Genomic DNA, 26,877 nt, shown 5'->3' with positions numbered 1-26,877 from the left:
AGTAAATTTTTCTGTAAGTTTGAGGATCATTCAGGTCTATTTAGACTAGAGATTAATAATAAGTTTAGTGCAAGGCAAGACTGGCATTAGATGATTTAATTGATAGAATTTGGGGCCTATAGTCAGAAAGATATAAATTCAAATTCAGTTTCAGACACTTCATGTGTAACCCTAAGCAAATAACCTCTGTTTATCTTAATCCACTGAAGAAGAAAAGAACAAGCCATTCCAATATATTAATGGAGGATGGATTGGAAAGGTAAAGGTTTAAAAAAAAAAAAAAAAAAAGAAAGGGAAAGGTTAGAAATAGGGAGAATAATTAGAAGGCTACTACAATAGTCCATAGAAGAGGTGCCAAAGATTCGAACTAAGAAATGCTGAAATATGGTAGTGGACTAAATATATATGGATTACAAGAAAAAATGCTTTTACTCTATTCAATATTCTCCTAATTCTGCTCACTTTATTTTGTACCAATTCATACAGGATTTCTTAGGTTTTTCTAAAATCATCCTATTCGTTATTTCTTAAAGCACAATTACAATTCGTTACATTCAGTCATTTCTCCAACTGATGGGCCTATTCCCTTAACTTCCAAGTCTTTGCCACAATTTTGGGTACAGTTCCCCGGCACATCTTCATGAACGATGCATTAACATGCCTATTTTTCCATGTCTCCTCCAGCTGTCATCTTCTTTATAAATTTTTTTTTAAGTGGCTTTAGACTGCAACTTTGCCAGAAATTCAAGGGCCATGAGATAATATTTGAGCTGATAATTAAATATTTTATTTAGTTATTGTGCTTTAGTTTTGTAAAGAAGCTAGAGTTTTATTTATGTAAGCTGCTTTTTGGTTCATTAGATTAGAATGTGTCCATTTAATTTTATTTGAGCCAATTTGAGTTTTTGTCATGTTGGACTTCTTACAAATATACAGATGCCTGGAAATTTTCAATATTATGCTTCTTCAGAGAGTTCTCTCTCTTGTAATTTCAATTGTAATTGATTCCTGAAACCAAGTTTTTGATAGATGCTGAACTGCTGATTTTGTTCTTTGCATCATCCTGAGTCCTTGTGTTGTTTCACAATTTTGATCTTTAAATTGTTTATGATGGGAAATTAAAACTTCTAACACACTTTTGTTTTCTAGATTCTATTCAAGACTTTTGGAATTCCCTTCCAAAATTCTATGGCATTTTGGGTTACCTTTATTTGTGTGAAATGAAACATCAACTTGATAATGATTCAATCTTCCAAAGTTTTCCTTAGGTCACTCCTGCTAAAATAGTTTAACTGACCTTTAGTTTAAGTATTGCTTGATAACTCTACCTTTCTTCCTATAACTTTAACTAAGGTAACTGTTGTCACATTATACTTTTGTGTGCAAGTTTTTAAATTTTAAATAATATGGATGTGCCAAAGGTCAAATCTTTAAAAATTGCTCTTTTGGCATAATTGGTGTGAAAGTTGCTTTTGTGCTGTCAAACTCAAAAAAAAAAAAAAAAAAAAATTTCAAATTTCCAGTATTACTATGCCTATCTTCTCTTAAAAATTATTTAGTCCACTAGTCTCAAAATGATATCTTAATCAAGCATTCAACCATTTTTTTACCAGAATTTATGGAATTCATGTTAAATCAAGATCTTCAGTGATGTTTGTTATGTGTTTCAACATTTTCCTTTTCAGGTATAGTAACTTCTCAATGTCAGCTCATTTCATCTAATGTGGGCTTAGTGATGATGTTATTTCTTTTTTTTCCTTTTAAAATAGAATATTTTTATTTAAAAAAAAAATGCAAAGATAGTTTTAAACATTCACTCTTGCAAAACATGGTATTGCAAATGTTTCTTCCTTTCTCTCCCTATACCCTTTCCTTAGACAATAAGTAATTAATTATAGGTTAAACAAGACATTCTTCTAATATATTTCCACATTTGTCGTGCTATGCAAGAAAAATCAAATCAAAAGGGAAAAAAACATGGCAAAGAAAAACAAGCAAACAAACAACAGCAACAACAAAAAAAGTGAAAATATTATGCTTTGATTCACATTCAATCTTCACAGTTCTCTCTCTAGATGAATGGCTTTAATTCCAGTAGACTTAGACATTTACTGAACAAGTTATAATATTTGAAAGTTATGGAATATTATTGTTCTACAAAAAAAAAAAAGATGGCCAAGCTCATTTTAGAAAGGCTTGGGAAGATTTACATGAACTAATGCTGTGCAAAACAAGTAGAACCAGGAATACATTGTACATAGTAACAGCAAGATTGTGCAATGATCCACTATGAAAAACTGGGACACTGATGCATTGTTGATTCTTCTTAGTGGTTTAGTGGTCGGTCCAAGGCAATCCCAATAAACTTTGGGGGAAAAAAAGGCCATCTGCATCCAAAAAGAAAACTATGGAGATTGAATGTAAATCAACACATGCTATGTTCACTTTTTCTTTTCAAGGTTTTTCCCTTTTGTTCTGATTTTTTTCTTCCCACATGATTCATAAAAAACCCCCGAAAGTCGTGTATTCAAAAAAGTTAATGTTAAAAAAAAAGTCTATTGGAGTTGCCTTGAATCACCTCACTGCTGAAAAGCACCAAGTCCATCACAGTTGGTCATTACATGATTTTGTTGTTGAAGTGTACAATATTCTAGAAAATTTCAGTCTTTTCTGTGTTTTCTGGAATTAGCCTGCTCATTATTTCTTATAGAAAATTATTTTATTATGTTACATTTACCATAACTTATTCAGCCATTCCCCAATTGGTCAGTATCTATTCAGTTTCCAGTTCCTTGTCATTTAAGAAAAGGGCTGCAACAAACATTTTTTCACATATGGGTTCTTTTCCCTTTTTCATGACCTCTTTGAGATACAGATCCAGTAAAGACACTGATGGATCAAAGGGCATGCACAGTTTCATAGCCCTTTAGGTATAGTTCCAAATTGCTTTCCAGAATGATCAGTTCACAATTCCACCAACAACATATTAATGTCCCAGTTTTCCCACATCCCCTTCAATATTTATCATTATATTTTCCTATCATTTTAGCCAATCTGAGAAGTTTACAGTGGTACCTTAGAGTTGTCTCCAATCATTAGTGATTTAGAGCATTTTTTCATATGACTAGAAACCTGGGCTTTGAAGCTCTGAAAAGAGTCTATTCATATCTTTTGTCCATCGATAGATGAATTGATAAATTGGAGAGTGGCTTGTATTCTTATAAATTTGAGTCAGTTCTCTATATATTTTAGAGGATTTTTCATTTCCAAAATATATAGAGAACAGATTGGCTAAGATGACAGAAAAAAATAATGATGAATGTTGGAGGGGATGTGGAAAAACTGGGATACTGATGTATTGTTGGTGGAGCTGTGAAAGAATCCAGCCATTCTGGAGAGCAATCTGGAATTATGCCCAAAAAGTCACCAAACTGTGCATACCCTTTGATCCAACAGTGCTACTACTGGGCTTATATCCCAAAGAAATACTAAAGAAGGGAAAGGGACCTGTATGTGCCAAAATGTTTGTGGCAGCCCTCTTTGTAGTGGCCAGAAACTGGAAACTATGTGGATGCCCATCAATTGGAGATGGGTGAATAAATTGTGGTATATGAATGTTATGGAATATTATTGTTCTGTAAGAAATGACCAGCAGGATGAATACAGAGAGTCTTGGAGAGACTTACATCAACTGATGCTGAGTGAAATGAGCAGAACTAGGAGATCATTATACACTTCAACAACGATATTGTATGAGGATGAATTCTGATGGAAGTGGATCTCTTCAACAAAGAGATGATCTAATTCAGTTCCAATTGATCAATGATGGACAGAATCAGCTACACCCAGAGAAGGAACACTGGGAAATGAGTGTAAAACTGTTTGTGTTTTTCTTTTTCTTCCCAGGTTATTTTTACCTTCTGAAACCAATTCTTCCTGTGCAACAAGAAATTCGGTTCTGCATACATATATTGTATCTAGGATATACTATAACATATTTAACATGAATAAGACTGCCTGCCATCTATGGGAGGGGATGGAGAGTAGGAGGGGAAAATTCACAACAGAAGTGAGTGCAAGGGATAATGTTGTAAAAAATTACCCATGCATATATACTGTCAAAAAAGTTATAAATTATAAAATAAAAAAAAATTAATTAAACAAAAAATGAGTTTTATCAGAGACCTTGGATGTAAAAAAATTTTACCCAGTTTTTTGCTTCCCTTCTACTCTTGTTGCACTGGTTTGTACAAAACCCTTTTTAATTTAATATAATCAAAATTACCTATTTTGTATTTCATAATGTTCTCTAGTACTTACTTGGCCATAAATTCCTCCCTTCTCCAAAGATCTGAGAGGTAGATATCCCTTGTTCTTGTAATTTGCTTATATTATCACTCTTTATGCTAAATCATGAACCTATTTCAATCTTATCTTGATATAAGTTTTTATTTTCCAGTTTTCTCAGCAATTTTTGTCAAAGAATGAGTTCTTGTCCCAGCAGCTGGAGACTTTGGGTTTATCAAACACTAGATTACTATTATCATTGACAATAGTCATGATTAGGAATGGAATGGACATGGAATAGGTCTTGTGAACCCTATTCCACTGACACTTCTTAAACAGTAGCAAAAGGTTTAATGACAGCTGCTTTAAAATATAGTTTTAGACCTGGTACAGCTAGACCATCTTCATTTGCATTGTTTTTCATTAATTCTTTTGAAATTCTTGACATTTTGTTCTTCCAGATGAACTTATTTTTTCTACTTCTGAAAATCAATTTCTTGACAGTTTGATTGGTAAGGCATTGAATAAGCAGATTAATTTAGATTGAATTGTCATTTTTATTATATTAGCTCAGTTTACTATAATCACCTGATATTGTTCCAATTGCTTAGATCTAATTTTATTTATGTGAAAAGTATTTTCTAATTGTGTTTATATAGTTTCTGGCTTTGTCTTAGCAGGTAAACTCCCAAATATTTTATATTAGCTATAGTTATTTTTACAAAGATTTCTTTCTAAATCTTGCTAATGGGCATTGTCACTAATATATATATATATATAAATGGTAATGATTTATGTAATTTTTAACTTCATCATGATCTGAAAAGAATGCATTTATTATTTCTGCCTTTCTGCATTTGATTATAAGGTTTTTAGGTCTTAAAAATATGGTCAATTTTGGTATAGGTACCTTGTATTGCCGAAAAAAAGTATATTCCTTTTTACCCTTATTCCATTTTCTCCAAAATACTATCATATTTAACTTTTCTAAAATTCTATTCACCTCCTTAACTTCCTATTTGCTACTGACCACTACCTCCCTCAATCTGCCCTCCCTTTCTTATCCCCTTTCCCTTCTACTTCTGCCCTTCTTTCCATTTCCTCATTTCCATTTCCTTTTCCTTTCATTCTTTCCCTATTTCCCTATAAGGTTGAGACAAATTTCTATACCAAACTAACTAAGTGTGTATGATATTCCCAGTTTTAGACATATCCAATGAGATTAAAGTTCAAACAATGCTCACCTCTCTTCCTTCTTTCTCTCAACTGAAAAAGGGCTTTTGTACTTCACATGACATAATTTATCCTACTTTACCTATCCTTTTTTCTTCTCCCAATAAAATCCCTAATTTCTTTTTTACATCATCACATTAAAGTCAACTTACATCTACGCTATTTAAGTATACTTTTTTAACCACCCTGACAAAGACACAGTTCTCAGAAGTTGTACATATTTTTTCATGTAGCAATATAAGTATTTTAACCTTTAAAAAAGTTTTTTCCCACTTTCCCTTCTTAACTTTTTTATGCTTCTCTTAAAGATCAAATTTTCTATTTGGTTCTGCTCTTTTTCTTAAAAATGATAAAAAATCCCCTGTATTTCATTGAATATCCATTATTTCCCCTAAAAGATAATTCCTAAGTTTTACAGGTGGTTGATTCTTGATTGTAGTCCAACCTCCTTTGCCATACAAAATATATTCCAGTCCCTTTGATCCTTCAAAGTACAAGTTGCTAGGTCCTGAGTAATCCTTACTATGTCTCCTCAATATTTGAATTGTTTCTTTCTGGTTGCTTGCAGTATTTTCTCCTTGAACTGATAATTCTGGAATTTAGCTATAATATTCCTTGGAGTTTTCATTTTGGAGTTTTTTCAAGAGGTGATTGGTGGATTTTTTCAATGGCTATTTCACCCTGATTCCAGAATATCAAGGCATATATCTTTATTTTTTGAAAGATGTTTTTTTTTTTTTTTTTCCCTTTTTTTCCCCATCGTGTCTTTCAGGCAGTCCAGTAATTCTTATATTTTTTCTCCTGGATCTATTTTCCAGGTCACTTGTTTTTGCAAAAAAAAAAAGTTTTTCACATTTACTTCTATTTCTTCTCCTTTTTTTCCTTTGTTTGATTCTTGATGTCTTTTGAGTTGTTCATTTCCATTTGTCCAGTTCTAATTTTTAGTGAACCATTTTCTTCAATGAGCTTTTTAACCTCTTTTTGCATTTGGCCAATTGTACTTTAAAAGAAGTTGTTTTATTCATTGAATTTTTTTCCTACTCCATCAATTCTATTTTTCAATGAGTTGTTTTCTTTCCATTTCACCAAAAAAAAATTTTAAGGAATTTTCTTCAATTTCTGTGTTTCCTTTTCCAAACTTTTCTGCAAAACTTTCATTTCTTTTCCCTATTTTTCTTCTAACTCTATTTTTAAAATCCTTTTTGAATTTTTCCAAGTAAGCCTTTTGAGTTTGAGATCCATTCATATTCCACTTTGAAGTTTCACCTGAAGACATTTTGCCTTTGGGGTCTTCCTCTGGATTTGTGTTCTGTGCTTCCCTTGTTTCCATAGTACCTCTGCATGGTCAGAGTTCTTTCTGTTTACTTTTAAAGACTGAGATCTGCTCCTAGGGCACAGAGGAAAATTGTCAAGAGTTTACAGGGGCTTCTCACTGCCCATGCTGGGGCCTGTTGTACTATAGGCTTCCCCACTGAATTGGATGAGCCTGGCCAAGGCCTGCCTGTTATGCCGGGGTTCTCAGATTCACTATTTGTCTTCTGTAGTTGTAATGGACATATCACAGATAGTCTGCTAATTCACTGGCCTTTTTGAACCAGGACAGAGTAGCCAATGCTACAGTATTTTGTCTAAAAGCCTCCCACTAAATTATTTGTATGGGGCTTCTCTGCCCTGAGACTTCCTGTGCAAAACTTGCACTGAGCCACATTCCCCCCTGTCCAATTAAGACAAACTTTTCTTGAAGTCCTTCCAAGATATCTTATGCTAGAAAATTATTACACTCTGAATATTTGTGGACTATGTCACTCCAAAATCTGTTGAGAGGCTTGATCTAGTATTGATTCTGAAGGAAGCCAGGAAGAGCTCAGGCAAAGTTCTATTTATTCTCTACAATATTGGCTCCACTGGCTCCATAACATCCAGATAATGTTATCTCTTACAAGTACTTCATATTGTCTGCAAAAATTGATGTTTAATTTGAGGGTATTATTGATTTTTAAAAAGCAGCATAAAGCCCTTGCCTATAACCAGTGAGATTTGCCTTCAGGCATTATTATTATTGTGAATGTTGACAACAACTGATGATTATTTATTAAACCATGCTGCCTCTCTCTGAACAAATGTAGTATGCTACACATGGCACTAGACCTATATTCTAATTCTAACACTGCTATTCAACAAGTTTAATTTCCTTATTTGTAAAATGAGATTTTGAACCAGATTATTAAAGTCTCTTTTATTACTAAAATGATATTATTCCAGTTTTCTAGCTACTCTTTAAAAATTCCCTCAAAATTGAGGTCTAATACTTATAAAAGAAACTGATCATAATTAATCTTGGACAAAGTCTAACAAGGGAAATCATTGGGAAAAAAAAATCTCTTATTCCAATGCATATTTTTGTTCCAATTGTTATATGATTGTTATAATCAATTTAGTAAGAAATGAACAAGTTACCTGAAAACAATGTAGCAGTTACCATGTCATTATGAGGTAGTAGAAGCATCTACCTTGTTCTATATACCATAGCTTATCCATGTATTACAAATCCACACAGAAAACTTTTTTGTATTTAAAAATAGATCACTAATACAATGATGTTAAGAACAATTAATATAGAGCATTCCAAGGATCTTAATGAAATTTTAAGCTTTTTTAAGGCAAAGAAAACATTTAGAAACTCACAATTGCATAAAGACAGTGTATGTGTGTGTGCACACATGGTGTATATAGTATTGTATAATAACAAACTTCTCTGGTATGAAAGGAGGGTCAAAATATTTTATGTGTTTTCCATATTGTAAGGGTGCTACGCTCCTAATCCCTCTGATATAGAAGAGATAACTATTGTTGGCTTGCTGTATTAAAGTCTGAGAAAACAGATAATCACAACTTTAACAAATTTCAAAAAATTAAAATTCTAATCCTCTAAAACAAAATGGGAGCCATTGACTGCCTAAGGTGATGGGACTGTCTCTTGACTACAAAGAGTGAGTGAGCAACTCTAAGTAGCATGTAGGAAGAAGGACAGAATTCTACCTCTTTTCCTCAATCAATTGTAGGTTTCTACCCTACTACCTTTAATTAATAAACAAACAAAATAAATAAATAATGAATTAAGGGAAGAAATAAATAATTGATAAATGCATGCCAGATGAAACCCTCAGGCAGATAGGTTAAGCTGATGGCTTTCAAGCCCTAATGTATTGTCTGTCACCTCTATGGTGGGTACAGATATGTACACAACATATCTGGCATCCATATAACAAATGCAACCAAAATTCCTAAAAAAAAAAAATAATTTCTTGAAAATTAGAATGAAACTAATGACTTCACAAGATATCAGAAAATATTTAGAACAAATTCAAATGACTGAAAAAAAATAGGGAAAAAAGTGTGAGGGAACTAAGAACAAAAACAACTGACCAAGAAAACAGATTGATGTTTCAAGAGGTAACTAATTTAAGGCAAGAACTATTTTTGTTTTTTCTATATATTCCAAAGGTGTAGCACAAATCCTAGGCATACAGTAAGCACTTGATAAATGTTTGTTAATTACTTGTTTTTGAGTTACTTTTTAAGGAAGGGGGAAGTGGGCATATGGGTATATTTGCAACTAAAGTTAATGTAATTTCTGATCAGGAGATCATAGTAAAATAGAAAGAATGTTAGACCTGAGGATCAGATCTGGGCTCTGGAATATCTCTTGATAGTCCACAATTCATCTAATTTCTCTGAATCTGAATCCTACTCTGCAAAACAGAGATTATTAGTTATAATAATAGTAGTTATATCACTAGGTGGTTTTGAAGATTAAATATCATGGTGTGTATAAAGTCCTTTGGAAACTTTAAAGTGTTAAGGACGATGCCTAAGTGAAGGGGCAGGTCAATTCTCCTAGAGTTTCCACAGCTGTGAATCATAAACTTGAAGGAGTTGAAAAACAGCCTTTACTGGATTGGGAATGAAATAAATTGGAGGCAGAGGGAAGAGGAGACAGGTCAGAGAAGGCAACTGCCTCTCAGTCTCCTTGTATCATCATCCTCTCACATGAAGAGATCTATTCTACAGGTCTAAGTTAGACCTCCAGCAACCACTGGCAAGTGGCTCCCATATAATAACATTAAAGTGCTTTGTAAATCTTACCTATCATTTTTCTAAATTTAAAAAAAAAAAAAATCTGATCCTAATAGGCAAAACAATCAAGACAAAACTGACCAGAGAATAGTTAAAAAGGAAAAAAAAAAAAAAAAAAAAAAAAAAAAACACATCAAATGACTATTAAATTTTAGATAACAGCATTACTTGTAGAAAGGTGATGTATAACTAAACCCAGCATCAACCTATGCTATTTAAAAAAAAAAAAAAGTATGGGTTCCCGCCTTTTGAAGGGAATAATGCACAATCTAATAAATGAGATATGAGTTTGGAAGTCAAAAGGGAATAAAAGAAGTATTTTTTAAATGTTGAAACTAACATGTTCCACACAATGTTGCCAAAATAAAATGCTTCTAAAATTTAAAAAAATATTTGCGTTTTTCTAATTAACTTTTCCATTTTTTAAGATTGAGATGGATCAAGCAGCTAGATAGAGCAGTGGATAAAGCACCTGCCCCAAAGTCAGGAGAAGCTGACTTCAAATCTGGCCTCAGACATTTAAGACTTCCTAGCTGTGTGATCCTGGGCAAGTCTCTTAACCTCAAATGCCTAAGGGGAAAAAAAAAAAGATTGAGATGGATTCCAATTTATCTTTGAGTCAGCTATGTCTATGTATGTTTTAAAAAACACTGCTCATGATTTAATGTGATATCAAAACACAAATATAGATTTCTCTATGAAAAAATTGTTAAATTACTTTTTATCTAATATAATTTTTAAAATGTTACTAATTTAGTTCGCTTTTTAATATCACCATAGTTTTCCCCAACATTTTTCCCACTTCCAGGAAGCTTGTCTGGTAAAAATGTTTATAACTATTTTATTAATACCTCTGTCTGAATTCTAATACATAAAAATAAATTATCTAATAGAAAAAAATTTAATGTTTCATTTTACATTACTAATAAAATAAAAATAATTATCATTGATAAAAAAAAGAAAAAATAAAAATAAAAATTACTGCTGATAAGAAGAAATTGCTACAAAAAAAAAAAATCTCTTAATCTTCATTTGGTTCATTCTTGAAAAACAAGAGTATATATTTCCAAAGAAATTCTTAGGATAAAAGGTAAGCTGGCTCTTTTTACTTCTTCCCACCCCAAATCTGTATTTGCTTTTTGGAGTTTTTTACATGTCGTATATTTCTGTTTCTCTCTGGCTAAAAGGGCCTGCTTGTCACTAGGCAGCAGCTATTGTTAGTTGTAGTAAAGTTCATTGCCCATAAGAAATGGCTTTGAATACCAAGTTAGGAGAATCAGAGGCCCAGGAGGTACTGATATTCCCAGAGCTCCTCATAATTTTAAGAGTCATCCATGGCTTTTGCTTTTTCCTCAGTTTCTATATCCCTTCATAGTGCTTTCTCTCTAAAGACAACAGCCATCATACCTTAATTCAAGTCCTCAACCTTCTTGCCTTGATGACTAACTTCCTTTTCAATACATCTAACCATTTACCAGAATAACTTTCCTAAAGTTTGAATCTGATCATGTCAGAGTTAGGGTCAAAAATCTTCAAAGGCTACCCTTTATAAGATAAAAAAACAACATCCTTTTGTAATGCCAGAGAAACCGAGGCAGGACAGAGATTAGAGAGTTTTTAATATTTTATTTGGAAGGGAGAGATTTACTGGGACCAAACGGATCCATGGTTTGGTCCCAGGGCTGATTGAGACCATTGTCTCCAAGAATCCAGCATCCAGCCAGAAACAGCAGCCAATTTGAGTTCTTAATGATATATTTATACACAGTAGCTAAATAAAGGCAGGAGGGTAGAGTCCAAACTCTGATGAGCAGGAATCTCTAGGCAGGAACCATCAATTCATTTCTGACAGGTTGGGGGGTAGGACCATAAATTCTAACAAGCTAGGAGTTAAGATAGTGTCTGACTAGAGAGAGAATGTCTGGAGTCCCCCCTTTCTGAGTTCACACATTGACAATTTATAACCTCTGAGTTATGCCAGTCTTAATGAACAAGTGTGGGGTTTGCAACTGAGGGATTGAGGCATAACAATTAAGGAAACTGAGACAGGACCAATTAGGGAAACTGAGGCAGAACAACTTAGGGAACCTAAGTTAGGACAATTGGGGAAACTGAGGCAGGACCAACTGGGAAACTGAGGCAGGACAATAAAAGAGAACTGTGGCACAAACTAGTCTGCTAACTGTTCTCAGAATTCAATAGTTCATCACTCACTATGCATCTTCACAAGTTGCCCTCCCCAACCTGAAATGTACTCTCCTCATCTCCACATTTCAAAATCCTTATCTTCCTTCTTCAAGATTCAATTCAGGTGTTTCTTCTTCCAATGAAGCATTCCTTGATCCCCTGCCACATGATTATTTTTGTTCTCTTTTACTTCAATTTTTCTTGCGCATATGCATTATTTCTTTTATACCACACTCTCTCTATTATGGAACACAACCTTCTTGAGAAAGGGAACTTTATCTCTAGAAAAAAGTTCCTTTATATCTCTTATCAAGAACAAAGCCTTGTTACCAGGTAAACAATGGCCATAGAATTGACTTTGCATAGATTGCCTCAACAATGCATTTCAAATTCTAAGTCAATGATTTTAAGAGACCCACTGAAAGTCACATAATAATATATAATTAAAAAAAAAAAAAAAAAAAACCTAATCATACATATGAAACAATGTTTTTCAGATTTGCATTACTGAAGAAAATTTAAAAATAGAAATATAAAAAATATAATCTCATCCCAGAATATAATAGATTGGAAATGTTTGATTTGTCATCATTTTAATGATTTACTAAATTTACTTACTGAAGTAAGGAAATAGTAAAGTCTATCTTTCAGATCAGTGTGAATTTACAGTTTTTTAATATGGTGTACAAAAAAATTTGGCTACACTGTACAGATTTTTCATCTCAATATGGTACCAAATTAAAATTACACTTTGGCAAGCAAAATAAAACATAACATAAGCCTTAAAGGACATGCATATTCTTATCTCTTAAGCAAACCACTTCTGCACTTTAATTACATTAAACATTTGTGGCATCCTTTATGTTTATACTTACATTTAAAATTACAAAATAAATATAAGATTCTACTATATCTTTACTATTCTTCAACCAAGATACTGTAAAACTGCCTGCTGAAAGATGGACCATTTGAAGCATTTTTCTAATAGACTTAGTATTTCTACTAACTCTTTAGCATCAGAAATTTTCCAACAGTTGAGAAGTTGGGATTAATGCAATAAGAATGAATGAGGTGAGATATTTCAAGACAGGTGTGAAAATCAAGTAAGGTTTCATCTACTTCAGAGTTGGAGTAGGCCTGAAGGACTTTGAGCATTGATTCAAGGGCATAATTGGGTCCCCTTCCTGCTACCCTCCCAGGACACAATCTCCTCCCCATTTCAGTCAAATATGGGCAACTATGTACTTATTGGTCAAGTTCAATTTCGTGGGTAGATCCCTCGTTTAGAATGTAAGACTCTCAGCCAATGAGGATGAGGGTCAGTGGTGGGAGGGGGTGTTTTGCATTAGGGATTAAAGGTGCTGTCCAGCCCAGAGGAGTGCTTCCTCTCTTCCATTGTCTGCTAGAAGGGTGGGATGCCCTTCTCGAGAGAAAGTACAATAAACTTTGCTTTTCTCTAGAGTTCTCTCCAGTTTTTTAATTAAATGGTGACCCCTCACCATTTCCGTATCACACAAGAAGAATAATAGACTTTATCTGGATGAATAAAAGTCATAGCTAGAAGTACACTAGTAGAAAAGAAGCCTTTTGCGACATTCAATAATAATTTTAACTAAATGCTATAATTCTGGGTATTAAACAATATCCTGTTGTCTGGTTAATTTGCTTCTAAATAGTGAGTAGTTTGTTTTTTCAATAGAATCCCACTGTTTTCTGAAATAACTTTCATTTAAAAGTATAGAGTTGTTAAAAAGAATATGAAAATGCAATGTGTTTAACATGAAGTTAACCTGTTTCTATACCAGACAGTGTAATTAACTAGAAAAATCCAAAGGAGACAACCTTTAGAAAAGATATTTTTGGTCAAAACAAGTAGGAAAAAAAAAACCCTTGACATTGTACCAGGGCATACCTACTATATTGCTACCATAGACCTTGGAATTCAAATATAAATCAATATAATAAATCTATTATTTTTCCTGTTCATATAATAAAAGCTTAACTCTTACCTTCTTACCTACCACTCATTCTTACTATGGCTACCTGAGAACTGTTTGTTGTCCAGTTGTTTCAGTGGTGTCCAATTTTTTGTGATTTTCTTGGCAAAGACACTAAAGTGTTTTGCCATTTCTTTCTCTATCTCATTTTACAGAAAAGAAAACTGAGACAAAAAAAGGTTAAGTGACTTGTCTGAGGTCACACAACTACTAAGTGTCTGAGGCTGGAATGAACTCAAATCTTCTTGACTCCAGGCCCAGAGCTGGATCCATTGTACCACCCAGCCACCTGACAATAGAAGATAAAAGGAACAGGAGCAGAAGGGATGAGGCTGAGAAGAGAGTAATCACACCGATTTGGAAAAGAAAATCATCTATTTTCCTTCATGAAAGTTTGATCCTAGGGATGAGGGTCAAGAAGCTTCTTTGGAATTAAAACTACTTCTAGCTAGTAAACATATTACATTACAAGCTACAACCCAAAAGAATTCTCTTGACTACTTGTTCTACTTCAGAGGGAGCAGGAAATAAGTGACATAAAATCACTTACCTGACATTATTAACTGCAACCAAAACTTTAAGAGGAACTTCCAAGAATCAATAAAAATATATGTGGTATGTATAAACACACACACACACACACACACACACACACACATGCACACACATATTTATATACATATATACATACACACATATATTAAGAAACTATAGTTCATTTATATATCTAAATGGTTTACTACAATTGGTATGAAAGTACAAGCTTATCCATCAAGCTCAAAATACATCAAGGATAGACCCATAACATTTTGCATGTCGTTATTTAAGAGACAGTCTGGTTAAATTCAAAAAGGTTTACCAAAGAAATTAGGCCATTAGCAATTAATACTTTTTAATCACAACAATTTACAAAAACCATATAATAAAGGCAAAGATAAGTTGTTATCTGCACTGTTGGAGGAAGTACCCTATCCTCAATGAAATTATTGGCTCCTAAAGTTTCAATCTTTGGATAGCTTATTAATACTGTATTTTCATTTTTTCTTTCATTTAAGAAAAAAAAAAAAGATTTTATAATGTATTTGGAATTCTTTCATGGAAATATCAATGATAATAACATAACAACAGTAGCTGATTTTACTGGACACATTCAAAGTTTTATTTCATGTCCTCAAAGAGCACAAACACAGGTATTATCTATACTGAAAAGAAGATTGTGTCTACATGGGTTAGTGACTTGCCTTTCAGTCAAAGATTTCAATAAAAACCACAGAATTTTACAGCTGATCTCTAAAGGTCATTTTATCCATCTCTTTCTCCTCTTTTTAAGTTAATTATAACCTAAGAAGTTAAGTTACTTGTCCAAGCTCACAAAGATAGCAATGGCAGAGCCAAGACTAAGATTTCTGATTTTCTATCTAATGATTAAGTCCTAACAAAACATTATCACAAGAATAGTAAGCCTTTTAAAAAGTGGATAACAAATTTTGTGATAAATATTAAGATGTTTAGCAAAACTACACATAACCTTTTAAAGACCTTGGCAGAATAACTGTATTTGCTTTTATAAGTTTACTTTATTAAACTCTTAAACACTCCATAAAACTTTAATGACTTATGCTTACTCTAAAGGATTAAACAAGTTAACTAAAGCACAATTTAACTAAACATTAAATCATCTACTCTAAAACTCTTGAAGTTCTTTTTTTGAGTGGCAATTTTTTCCCCTAACAAAAAGACAGTTGAACCTAATAACTTAATAAAGCCACCAACCATTATATTATAGCAAAGCTTTATGATTTTGTCAAGTAGGGTAACTGCTCCCCCGAGATAGAATATAACTCATTTTTAACATATTAGAGGTCTTAATAAGATAAGGATAATAACCAGATAGAGGATAATAACCAGATAAAAGATAATATCCAGATAGAGGATAATAACCAGAGGATCAAAGAGGATAGAGAATAGCTGGAGGATAAGAGAGGTTTATTAGATGATTTTACAAGTATTGATCAGGGACCAACTACGTACTAGGTATAGGCAGCTAGATATGGGCAGGTAAGTGATATATCAGGTCTGGAGTCAGTAAGACTCATCCTGAATTTAAATCTCAGGCATTTACTCGCTGTGGGATTCTAGACAACTTCCTTCATTCTGTTTGCCTCAGTTTCTTCACCTGTAAAATGAATTGGAAGAAGCAATGGCAAAACCAACATTTTTGCCAAGAAGACCCCACAAGTGAGTCATGAAAAGTCAGATATGACTAAAAAATGACTATATAACAAAATGTGCTAGGTACCAGGGACAGAAAAATAGAAATGAAACAGTTCCTACATGGACTGAATCTTCTATTGGTGAAGACGTGTGTGTGTCATTCAACAATGAGATGATCCTAAACTAATCTATTTATTTAGTGCTATACCAATCAGACTTCCAAGAAACTATTTTAATAACCTAGAAAAAATAACAACAGAATTCATATGGAACAACAAAAGGTCAAGAATTTCAAGGGAAGTAATGAAAAAAAAAATTAAGTGAAGGTGGTCTAGCTGTGCCTGATTTATAACTATATTATAAAGCAACAGTCACCAAAACCCTTTGATATTGGCTAAGAAATAGACTAGTTGATCAGTGGCATAGGTTAGGTTCACAGGGCAAGATAGTGAATAAAAATAGCAATCTAGTGTTTGACAAACCCAAAGATCCCAAATTTTGGGATAAGAATTCATTATTTGACAAAAACTGCTGGGAAAACTGGAAATTAGTATGGCAGAAACTAGGCATGGACCCACATTTAACACCACATACTAAGATTAGATCAAAATGGGTCCAAGATTTAGGCATAAAGAACGAAATCATAAATAAATTGGAGGAACATGGGATGGTTTACCTCTCAGACTTTCGGAGGAGGAAGGAGTTTGTGTCCAAGGGAGAACTAGAGACCATTATTGATCACAAAATAGAAAATTTTGATTACACCAAATTAAAAAGTTTCTGCACAAACAAAACTAATGCAAACAAGATTAGAAGGGAAGTAACAAATTGGGAAAACATTTTTATGCTTAAAGGTTCTGATAAAGGCCTCATCTCCATACCGAGAATTGACTTTAATTTATAAGAAATCAAGCCATTCTCCAATTGATAAATGGTCAAAGGATATGAACAGACAATTCTCAGATGATGAAATTAAAACTATTTCCACTCATAGGAAAGAGTGTTCCAAATCACTATTGATCAGAGAAATGCAAATTAAGACAACTTTGAGATATCATTACACACCTGTCAGATTGGCTAAGATGACAGGAACAAATAACGATGAATGTTGGAGGGGCTGTGGGAAAACTGGGACACTGATGCATTGTTGTGAAAGAATCCAACCATTCTGGAGAGCAATCTGGAATTATGCCCAAAAAGTTATCAAACTGTGCATACCCTTTGACCCAGCCATACTACTACTGGGCTTATATCCCAAGGAAATACTAAAGAAGGGAAAGGGACCTGTATGTGCCAAAATGTTTGTGGCAGCCCTCTTTGTAGTGGCTAGAAGCTGGAAGATGAATGGATGTCCATCAATTGGAGAATGGTTGGGTAAATTATGGTATATGAATGTTATGGAATATTATTGTTCTGTAAGAAATGACCAACAGGACAAATACAGAGAGGCTTGGAGAGACTTACATCAACTGATGCTCAGTGAAATGAGCAGAACCAGAAGATCATTATACACTTCAACAAGGATACTGTATGAGGATGTATTCTGATGGAAGTGGATATCTTCAACATAGAGAAGAGCTAATCCAATTCCAATTGATTAATGATGGACAGAATCAGCTACATCCAGAAAAGGAACACTGGGAAATGAGTGTAAACTGTTATTTTTACCTTCTGAATCCAATTCTTCCTGTGCAACAAGAAATTCGGTTCTACACACATATATTGTATCTAGAATATACTGTAATATATTTAACATGTATAAGACTGCCTGCCATCTGGGGGAGGGGGTTGGGGGAGGTAGGGAAAAAATCTGAATAGAAGTAAGTGCAAGGGATAATGTTGTAAAAAATTACCCATGCATATGTACTGTCAAAAAAAAAAGTTATAATTATAAAATAAAATAAAAATTTAAAAAAAAACAAAAAACAATCAGATGATTCAGACCAGTTCCAATGGTCTTATGATGAAGAAAGCCATCTGTACCCAGGGAAAGGACTATGGGGACTGAGTATGGATCACAACATAGCATATGTTTAACATATATTGGATTTAACATATATTTCCATGTAGGGAAAGTGGGGCGAGGAAGGGAAAGGAAATAAATTTGGAATATAAGGTTTTAGAAGGCTGAATATTGAAAACTACCTATGCATGTTTTGAAAATAAAAAGCTTTTTAAAAACTATAATGAGGGGACCTCAATTTGACCTCTCAAACTTAAAGTTAGTCATAAAATAAATGAGAAAGTTAAAGAAATGAAAAGATTTAGAAAAAATTAGACATAACAGACTTCTAGAGAAATAAGAGTTTAATAAAAAAGGAGTACAGCCAGTTCTCACTTAATGTATTTTAGTGGATTGTTCTATATTTCTTCTTTCACAAGAGCCCCAGACCCTCTACAGCTTGGTGTCAGAGCACTAATGTGGAAAACCCGTGGCACAGGACTGCACAGTACACAGGTACTGCTGCTAGTATGGAGTCTGTCTGCTCAGGAGATGAATTTATGTAAGACAAATTCACTTAAAGCAACAACTCTCTGTATATGTATTTCTCAACTGAGTCTATCAACTTCACAAAAGTTTACCATGTATTAGAGAATAAAGATCTCACAAGCAAATAGAGAAAAGCAGAAATATTCAACAAAATTTTTTTTTACCATAATGGAAAAAATATTACATTCAATAAAAGATTTTTAAAGCATAGAGTAAGCATTAATTATAAAGTATATATTTAATTCCAAACAATGGGTGGATCAAAAAACAAATTACAGAAATACTAGATAATTTTATTAAAAATAATGATAAGAAGATGATGATATATCAGAATTTGTAGGATAAAGCTACTTAAAGGGAAAATGTGCAATTTGAAACAAATCAATGAGAGAGAGACAGAGCAGATCAATGAACTAGGCATGCAATTAAAAAAAAAAAATCAATATATTAAAGTCCCCCAACTAACCACCAAAATTGAGATCCTGATGAATTAACAAAATAGCAAGTAAAGAAAACAAACCAACCAGGAGTTGGTTTTTTTGTTTTTATTTTTTAAATAACTACTGGCTAATTGATTTTAATGAAATGAATTTTAATGGACTTAATGATTTTTTTTAATGAAAGAAAATAAAATTTCCAGTATCAACAAATGAAAAAGGTGAGCTAATAACCAACAATGAAGAGGAAATAAAAGCAATTATTATTAGAAGCTTTTTTTTACCCAACTATATGCCAATAAAAACAATCAAAGGATGAAAATTTACAAAATATAAATTGCACAAATTAACAGAACAGAATACTAAAAATACTTAAATAGGAGCAACTAAATGGAGCAATGGATAGAATACTACCCTTGAAGTCAGGAGGACCCCAGTTCAAATCTGACCTCAGACATTTAACACTTCCTAGCTGTATGACCCTAGGCAAGTCACTTGACCCCAATTGCAAACAAACACTTAAATAATCTTATTTTAGAAAAAGAAATGAAACAAATCACACGTGGAAAGGATGGGGGAGAGTGAGAGGGATGGGGGGGATGAGGGGAATAAAAGGGGGGGCAGAATTAGAACATTTAAACCAACATTTAGAGAACAATTTGAATACACACATAAATGAGTTAGGGAAAAAAAATGGCAAAAAGGGAATACTACCATATTCCTTTAATGACACAAATATAGTTTTAACATCTACAATAGGGACAGACAAAACAGAAAAAGATAACTAAGGGCCAATTTCCCCAGTTGATGAAAAAATTTTAAATGAAATACCAGCCAGGAAATTAAATCAATATAACAAAAAAAAAAAAAAAAAAAAAAAAAAAAAAAAAATTGTACAATTACCAGTGTGAATTTATGTGAAGAAAGCAAAGCTAGTTCAACATTAGGAAACCTAGCAGCACAATTGACCACATTAACAATAAAGCCAACAGAAATCATAAATTTACTATAATAGGGGCAGAAAAAGCTTTTGACAAAATTCAACAACCATTGCTGCTAAAACAAACAAACAAAAAAAAACCAATGAGGCAGTTAGATGGTACAGTGGATAGAGCAATGGCAGTGAAATTAGGAGGACCTATATTCTAATCTGACCTCAAACACTTAATATTTCCCTAGCTGTGTGACTCTGGGCAAGTCATTTAACTCCAATTGCCTCAACAAAAAATAAATAAAACAAAACAAAAACCCAACCCTAGAAATTACAGGAATAAATGGAGCAATTCTTAAAATGGTATTATCAATCTATAACCAAAAACAAGCATTATCTGTATTAAGGGAAAAGCCAGAAACTTTTCAAAAATAAGATCAGGGTTGAAGTATTATTAGTCACTATTGTAGACAAGAAAAAAATACTGAAGAAATATAAATGATGAAAAAAAAAAAAAATCAGTGATCATTTTTTATATTTGTTTTTTAAATGCTTTACATAAAGAATCCTAAAGAGTAAACTAAAAACCTAATCAAAATAATTAACTTCAGCAAAGTTATAGGATACAAAATAAACACACAAAAGTAACAGCATTTCCATAAACACATATTTACATACACACTTGTATATACATATAATTATGTTTGTATTCTCAACAAAACAAAGAAGGATAACTAGAAAGAGAAATTACTTTTAAAATAATTACAGACAGTATAAAATACTTGGGAGGTTATCTTCCAAAACACACAGAGAAACTATATGAACATAAAATTCTTTACACTCATAAAGACAAATCTGCTAATTGCAAAATAGAACAGCTCATGTAGGCTAAATTAATATAATAAAAATGGCAATTTTTTCCCCTTGTAATATGGCTAATATAGAAATTTCTTTCCATGTCTGTACATATTTGTAATAGATTTTATTTTCCTTTTCTTCTCAGTGGTAAAAGAGGGGGAGAGGATATTTGGAACTTAAAAAAAAAAAAATCTTTAATATATAGATTATTCATGTAAAGCAAGGGACTAAAAGTGAGGTAGAAGAAAAAAAGGAATTTTCTGTTTAATATCTTTTCTGTTTCCACAACAGAAGCAGGTCAGTGCTATGAGAAATGCATAAATGATGTGAAAACAGAAGAGATTATTTCCAGCCTGGTGGAATGAAGGGCAGAAGCAGAAAATACTCTCTCAATCTTTGATAGGAAAGCTATGGTACTCTTCCTCTATTTGGGGGTAATTCTTTTTCCAGAATTTATAAATGGAAGATGATATCAACTTTTAATTACAAATATGATTAAAAACTAAATTTAATGTAGTTAACTAAAAAATTTACCTCTATTTCAAAATATGCTTTACAATCATGTGCAAACTCACCGATCTTCCAAAACTTTAATAGTGTCATGAAGGGCCTTCTGTTGCTCTCTCAATTGTTGATTTTTGGTAAAAAACTCTTCCAATCTTTGTGCATCTCTTAAGGAAAAAAAAAAAAAAAAAGAAAGAAAGAAGAGATCAACTATTATTACTCTGGAATTACAAGAAATTGTTTCAATTCTCTCTCCTATTAGAATTTTGCTGCTCTAAACTGTCTGAAATAATATCATCAGACAGAGCTTGAAAATAAAATTGTATAGGGTTTTAATTGTACTGGGATAAGAATGATAATTACTTCCAATTATAATGACTTCTTGGTTTTCTCCAAAAGGTTAAGTAGTGAGAAATATTTATTAATATTAAGAGCATGAAAGGTATATAACATAAATGACTTGAGATACTAACAAATTCAAGAATTACTTCTAATTGCCATAGTTTCAACTGTAAACAAGCACAGTGCACCTTTAAAATACATAAAAATTCATAATATAATTGATTCTTTAGAAGTGTTATTTTCAGTTCAGCAGCATAACCAAACATTTTCTAAAAAAGTACATTTATATATATACATTCTCAGAAATTTAGTTCATGAGCAATAAATAACTGAGAAGCCAAATTCTAATTTTAGGTAAAGCCCATAAAAATCAACAACTTAATCAAAATTTTAGAAGAGAATTATTCATATCCAGGACCATCCTTTAGCTTCTGTGCTACTACATAACACCATTTCCTTTAATATAGCATTAAATCTAACTGATCTTAAAAATGCCATTATATACAATTTTATGTGTGTATGTATATACATATATAGACATATATGTATATACACACTATATACAACATAGGTATATGTGTACATATATGTGTATGTCAAATTATAAAACTATATATTTGTTTATAAGAATGTCTATATTTTCAGTGAAATACTTTTATATTATTGCTTGACTTTCTGGTAGCTAAACATTCTATTATAACTCAAACAAAGAATTAGCAAATATTTGTCTTAAAACAAAACCATGTTACAAAAGACAAAGACAGCTTTTAAAACATGAAACTAATATCACATCTGTTAATTTTCCTCAGTCCAGTTGTAAAAATAATGATCTCTGTGTAAATTTACATATTCCTTATAGGGTAATATGACTCTTAAAGCATCCCCCCAAAAAGCAATCAAAAAGGAATTTCTAAAGACATAGAAATGAATCTATCAAATAGTTTAAACAATTGAAAATACACTGAAGCTTTGTTCTAACAATTAGGATAGAATGTAATAAAAGGAGCCAATACAGAAACCTATCCAAAATGAGTTAGCTATAACAAAAAAATTTTATTTTAAGGCAGTTTTACTATAAGTTTATCCTAATGTATATATTCCCAGAATGTCATCAAACCATTGACTCCGGCTCTGGGTTAAATGGTTTTATTTTTCTGAGTCAAGAATATTTTGTATTCTGTTATATAATGAATGTACTAGTCATATGTAAAATGTTGTAAACAATTGATAATTTTATGTGCAACATTCTAAGTACATGACTATGTACAAGACTGATTCAACAAGCCAAAACATAGTTGCTTCGTTACTTTACTAGATCAAGAAAAGCAACCACTCTGAATAAAAACAGGTAGAAAGCAGTTAAATCCTTATGAATCTGATTTACCATAAGGAAATTATCATCTGTTATAGAAATGATGAAAAGGTCAAAATTCTTTTTCAACAGATTGCATCTTAAGACAGAAAAAAAGTCCTTAACAAGTGTTTTTATTTATTCAGAATTTTAGTTTATAACTTTAAAACATCTAGCAAAAAAAGAAGGGATTTTTTTGAAAATTCCTTGCAAAGGAGATTTGCAAATGCAAAATGGGCAGTTATGGTATAAATATCAGAAGATGCAATAAAATCAATATAGCTATAAAGAAACTAAAGCACTAAGATTCAGGAAGATAAAAGTCATCCTGTCACTTAACATGGCAAATAGGATAGCCTCTTTGATTATATAACTAGGACAGACTATAAATTATTAAGTGCTCCCAAAAAGATTAGAATTACAGTCTTAAAAATTTTCATCTTTCCCCAACAAAAGTAGCCAACAAATATTTGTAAGCACCTACTGTATGCCAAGTACTGTGCTAGGTGCCAATGATACAAAGACAAAAATGGAACAAATCCTAATAAACTAAAACGTGTGCAACTGCAAGTCACCATGTTTTATGATCAAAACATATGTCTGGGAAGATTTAATGATAATACCAAATATCATGTCTCTATCTCAAGGAGGGATTCCTAAGGACGAGAAGTTTCTGGAAACAAAAAAATATATACGTTCTTATCACAATGGCGTTTGACAGTGAAGAGAGAAAAGACAAACTAGACTAAAATCAAGAGAAATCCAGTCTCTGGTTTGAAAGCACAGTTTTAATTTGCCCTGTGAAGAGTACAATCTTAATAATTCTCTTATTTCTAAAAGCAGCCACTTACTTTGCCAGGTATATCACACTTAAGGGTACTTGAGGTATACCACTATCTGTGCATAGCTACACAGTACTTATATGACATTTATATAACCAGCTTGTTTTCATACCGGTATGTTATTCATAGACTTTATAATATTTTAAACAAGTTATATAGTGTCACATATGGAATTTTTTGTCTCAATTCAATTAAAAAAAATGAGTATCTGAGCAGTGATTGCCATTGTCAAGGAAAATACACATTTACATTTTGGTTATAAAATTCAAAAATTTTAGTTATGTAACTTTTTATTACATAAAATTTTATTATGAGCATCTATAATATACAAGTGAAAATAATTTCATTTTGATAAAGTAGTAAGAAATAAGAAGTAAGAAGGTAGTCTTCAGAGGCAGTTTTGTATTTGGCTTTCTATTATTTAATTTTTTTATTTAGTCAATCTGGATAAAGTCACAGACTATATCTGCAGATAACACAAAGCTGGGAGACAAGACTGGGAAAATTCAGGGTATTAAAACATTCAACACTGAATAAAATGAAATAGGGACAAATTTACATTTAAAAAGTTAATTTCACAAGTTCAGGATAGAGAAGATAAGACTAGAAATGAGTGTGTCCAAAATATATGGGAATTTTAGTATATTTGGAGTTCAACAAGATCAATAAAATGATCTTAGAATGCCCTGAAGGATCTAATACCAAGGAATCAAGAGGTAATAGCCTAATTTTACTCTGCCCTAATAAGATGACATCTGAAAAAATTTTACATTGGTAGGTGCTATAATTTAGGAAAGACATCAATTAGCTGGAGATGTGCAGGGGAAAAAGAACCAGAAAGGTAAAAGGACTTGAGGTAATGATATATGACAACTAATGTTGGAAATGGGAATATTTAATCTGAATAAGAGAATTAAGGGGAACCCAACAGCAGTCTTTCAAGTACATGAAGGGTTGTCATGTGGAAGAGAAAATAGATTTGTTCTGCTTTTCATCAGAACTAGAAGTAATGAGTAAAAGTTGTGAAAAGGCAAATGTAGGCCTAATATAAATAAAAACTTTCTAACAATAAGAATTATCCAAAAGTGCACCTAGATTGCTTTGAAAGGTAGTAAGTCCTCCCTAATTTGAGGTCTTCAAGCAAAGGCTGAAAGACCAATCTATCACTTGTAGGGTATATTGTGGAGGAGAATCATAATCAAGTAAGAGTTGGACTAGATGGATTAGACTGCCATGCATTCCAACTGTAAGATTCCACAATTCTATGATTGTTACAATACCAAAATATTTATTGTTAATATTACAAGTTCATGGAATTATTTTTTAAACATTTACTTCTTTAAGTAAAATAAATACATTATTGCTAGGCTTATTTTATCCTTTGCTGTAAAACTTGAGCTTCCTCTGAAAAACATTTTAGTAGTGAATATAATTTAAAACTTACAATCACCTTACACATTCAAATACTTCTTGACCAAAATGACTGACATTTTGGCTCTAAAAGTAGTATTCCTAATGAATGGTCTATGACCCAACATTTACAAGATCATTAGCTTCAAAGTTGAATGAAACTACAGCATAAGGGACTTATTGTCCAACTAGTTATCAACTCTGAAATATTAAACCATAGGTATTTAGGAGTCAGAGGGAACAAGAACTCCTATATAAGGCTATTATACATACAATGAGAGGCTTGTAGAAAGACTCCAGCAAACAATAATTTAGCTATTTAATTTGTTATGTATTAAGTCACAAAACAGTATGCTAGTGATAATTCTCATCTTCTACAGATGATTAAAAACTATATAGCAACTATATCAAAAGTATTAAGTATTCAGGCTATTCCGAGTATGAAATTAATAATATAATAACCTTCATAATTCCCTTCTCTCTAAAAAATTTCAGAAAAAAATCTTTACCATTAATAAAAATGCTTATCTTTTTCTGAAAACAAATCATATTTTATCTTGTGATTTTCAATGGACAAAAATATTACAAATCTCATAAAACAGGGAATAAATAAGTGGTAAGGGATTTTAATGATGTCATCAAAAATGAATGCTACTTGATTTTATCCTTTGACTGACTTTTTAAGAAATCCAAATCCTGTAATCATGCAAATAATTCTATAAAGTATAAAGACAGTGTATAGACAGCTGGGCCTGGAGTCAGTAACATTTTTCTGAGCTAAAATCTGTCCTCAAACACACAGGTTTTGTGACCTTGGATAAATGACTTTATTGTTTGTCTCAGTTTCCTCATTTCCTCAGAAAAAAATGGAAGACCACTCCATTATTTGTCAAGAAAACCCCAAATGGGACCATACTGTCAGACATTACTGAAAACAACTGAACATAAAGACAAGAGATTTGGCTATGTTCACCGTAACTTCTTTTCATTATGGGAATGAAGAAAATTGTAACTGTCCACAAAAAGAGCTGGAAATTTATATTCTCCTTATAATATGAACATTCTGAGAATTCAGTTTATGAGTGGGAGCCATCATGTAAGAAGTGATGGGGGTTGAAGTCCCTTTAAGATAGGATCTTTTGATTCACAAATCCTGGTCAAAAAGCACCCTTTTGAATTCCAATGATATCCTGGCTTTCCCCAGTCCTGCCCAGATCTGAGCTAACTTGGGTTTTCCTAATCACCACAGTTTCTTCCTTACCTGAAAACCCATTGAATTCTATTCAATGCTGACCCTGGCTGAAAACCCGCCAGGAGCCTGGGACTCCAACCACTTTCAGGATTATAAAAAGGGAAACCCTTCAGGCCACTTTTTGCAGGAACACCCCAAACATGGCATCCTTCCGGCCATGTAAGGGTTCCTGTCCGTCCCCCCCTCCCCCCCGCCACCTCTGGCCCTGGCATCTTTCTACCTTTACCCTTACTTCCAAACCCCAAATAACCCTTTTTTATCAATCTAGGTTTTCAGGCCTGTAAATTCTTTATAGGGGACTCTTGCACCATCACTGGACTATTCTTGCACCGACCCAAAAGGGGTTCCCCCTTTCCTAACTCTTATCAGAAGTACTATGGATATTCACTGAACTATCCCCAAAA

The 26,877-nt window shown here is 32.5% G+C and overlaps 1 protein-coding gene and 1 long non-coding RNA gene across 4 annotated transcripts in view; one reads left to right on the top strand and one right to left on the bottom strand.

Moving 5' to 3' along the window:
• The window catches only part of LOC141547900 (uncharacterized), a 139,326-nt gene extending 122,943 nt beyond the window's left edge, over nucleotides 1-16,383 (top strand). For both annotated transcript variants that reach the window (XR_012483664.1, XR_012483663.1), the window contains one exon: nucleotides 13,997-16,383. This is a non-coding gene — a long non-coding RNA (uncharacterized LOC141547900). The remainder of the gene's footprint in view (nucleotides 1-13,996) is intronic.
• The window catches only part of RBBP8 (RB binding protein 8, endonuclease), a 109,717-nt gene that overhangs the window by 42,916 nt on the left and 39,924 nt on the right, over nucleotides 1-26,877 (bottom strand). The window contains exon 5 of one of the 2 annotated variants that reach the window (XM_074276522.1): nucleotides 21,348-21,443. The exons of the other annotated variant lie outside the window; for it this stretch is intronic. Coding sequence (XP_074132623.1) covers nucleotides 21,348-21,443 — 96 coding nt within the window. The remainder of the gene's footprint in view (nucleotides 1-21,347; nucleotides 21,444-26,877) is intronic. 2 annotated transcript variants of the gene reach the window in all.

The sequence above is a fragment of the Sminthopsis crassicaudata genome, chromosome 1, assembly GCF_048593235.1.
Source record: "Sminthopsis crassicaudata isolate SCR6 chromosome 1, ASM4859323v1, whole genome shotgun sequence".
In the NCBI taxonomy this organism is placed as follows: Eukaryota; Metazoa; Chordata; class Mammalia; order Dasyuromorphia; family Dasyuridae; genus Sminthopsis; species Sminthopsis crassicaudata.
Note: the sequence above shows the minus strand (reverse complement) of the source record. Positions and strands in the feature narration are given on the sequence as shown.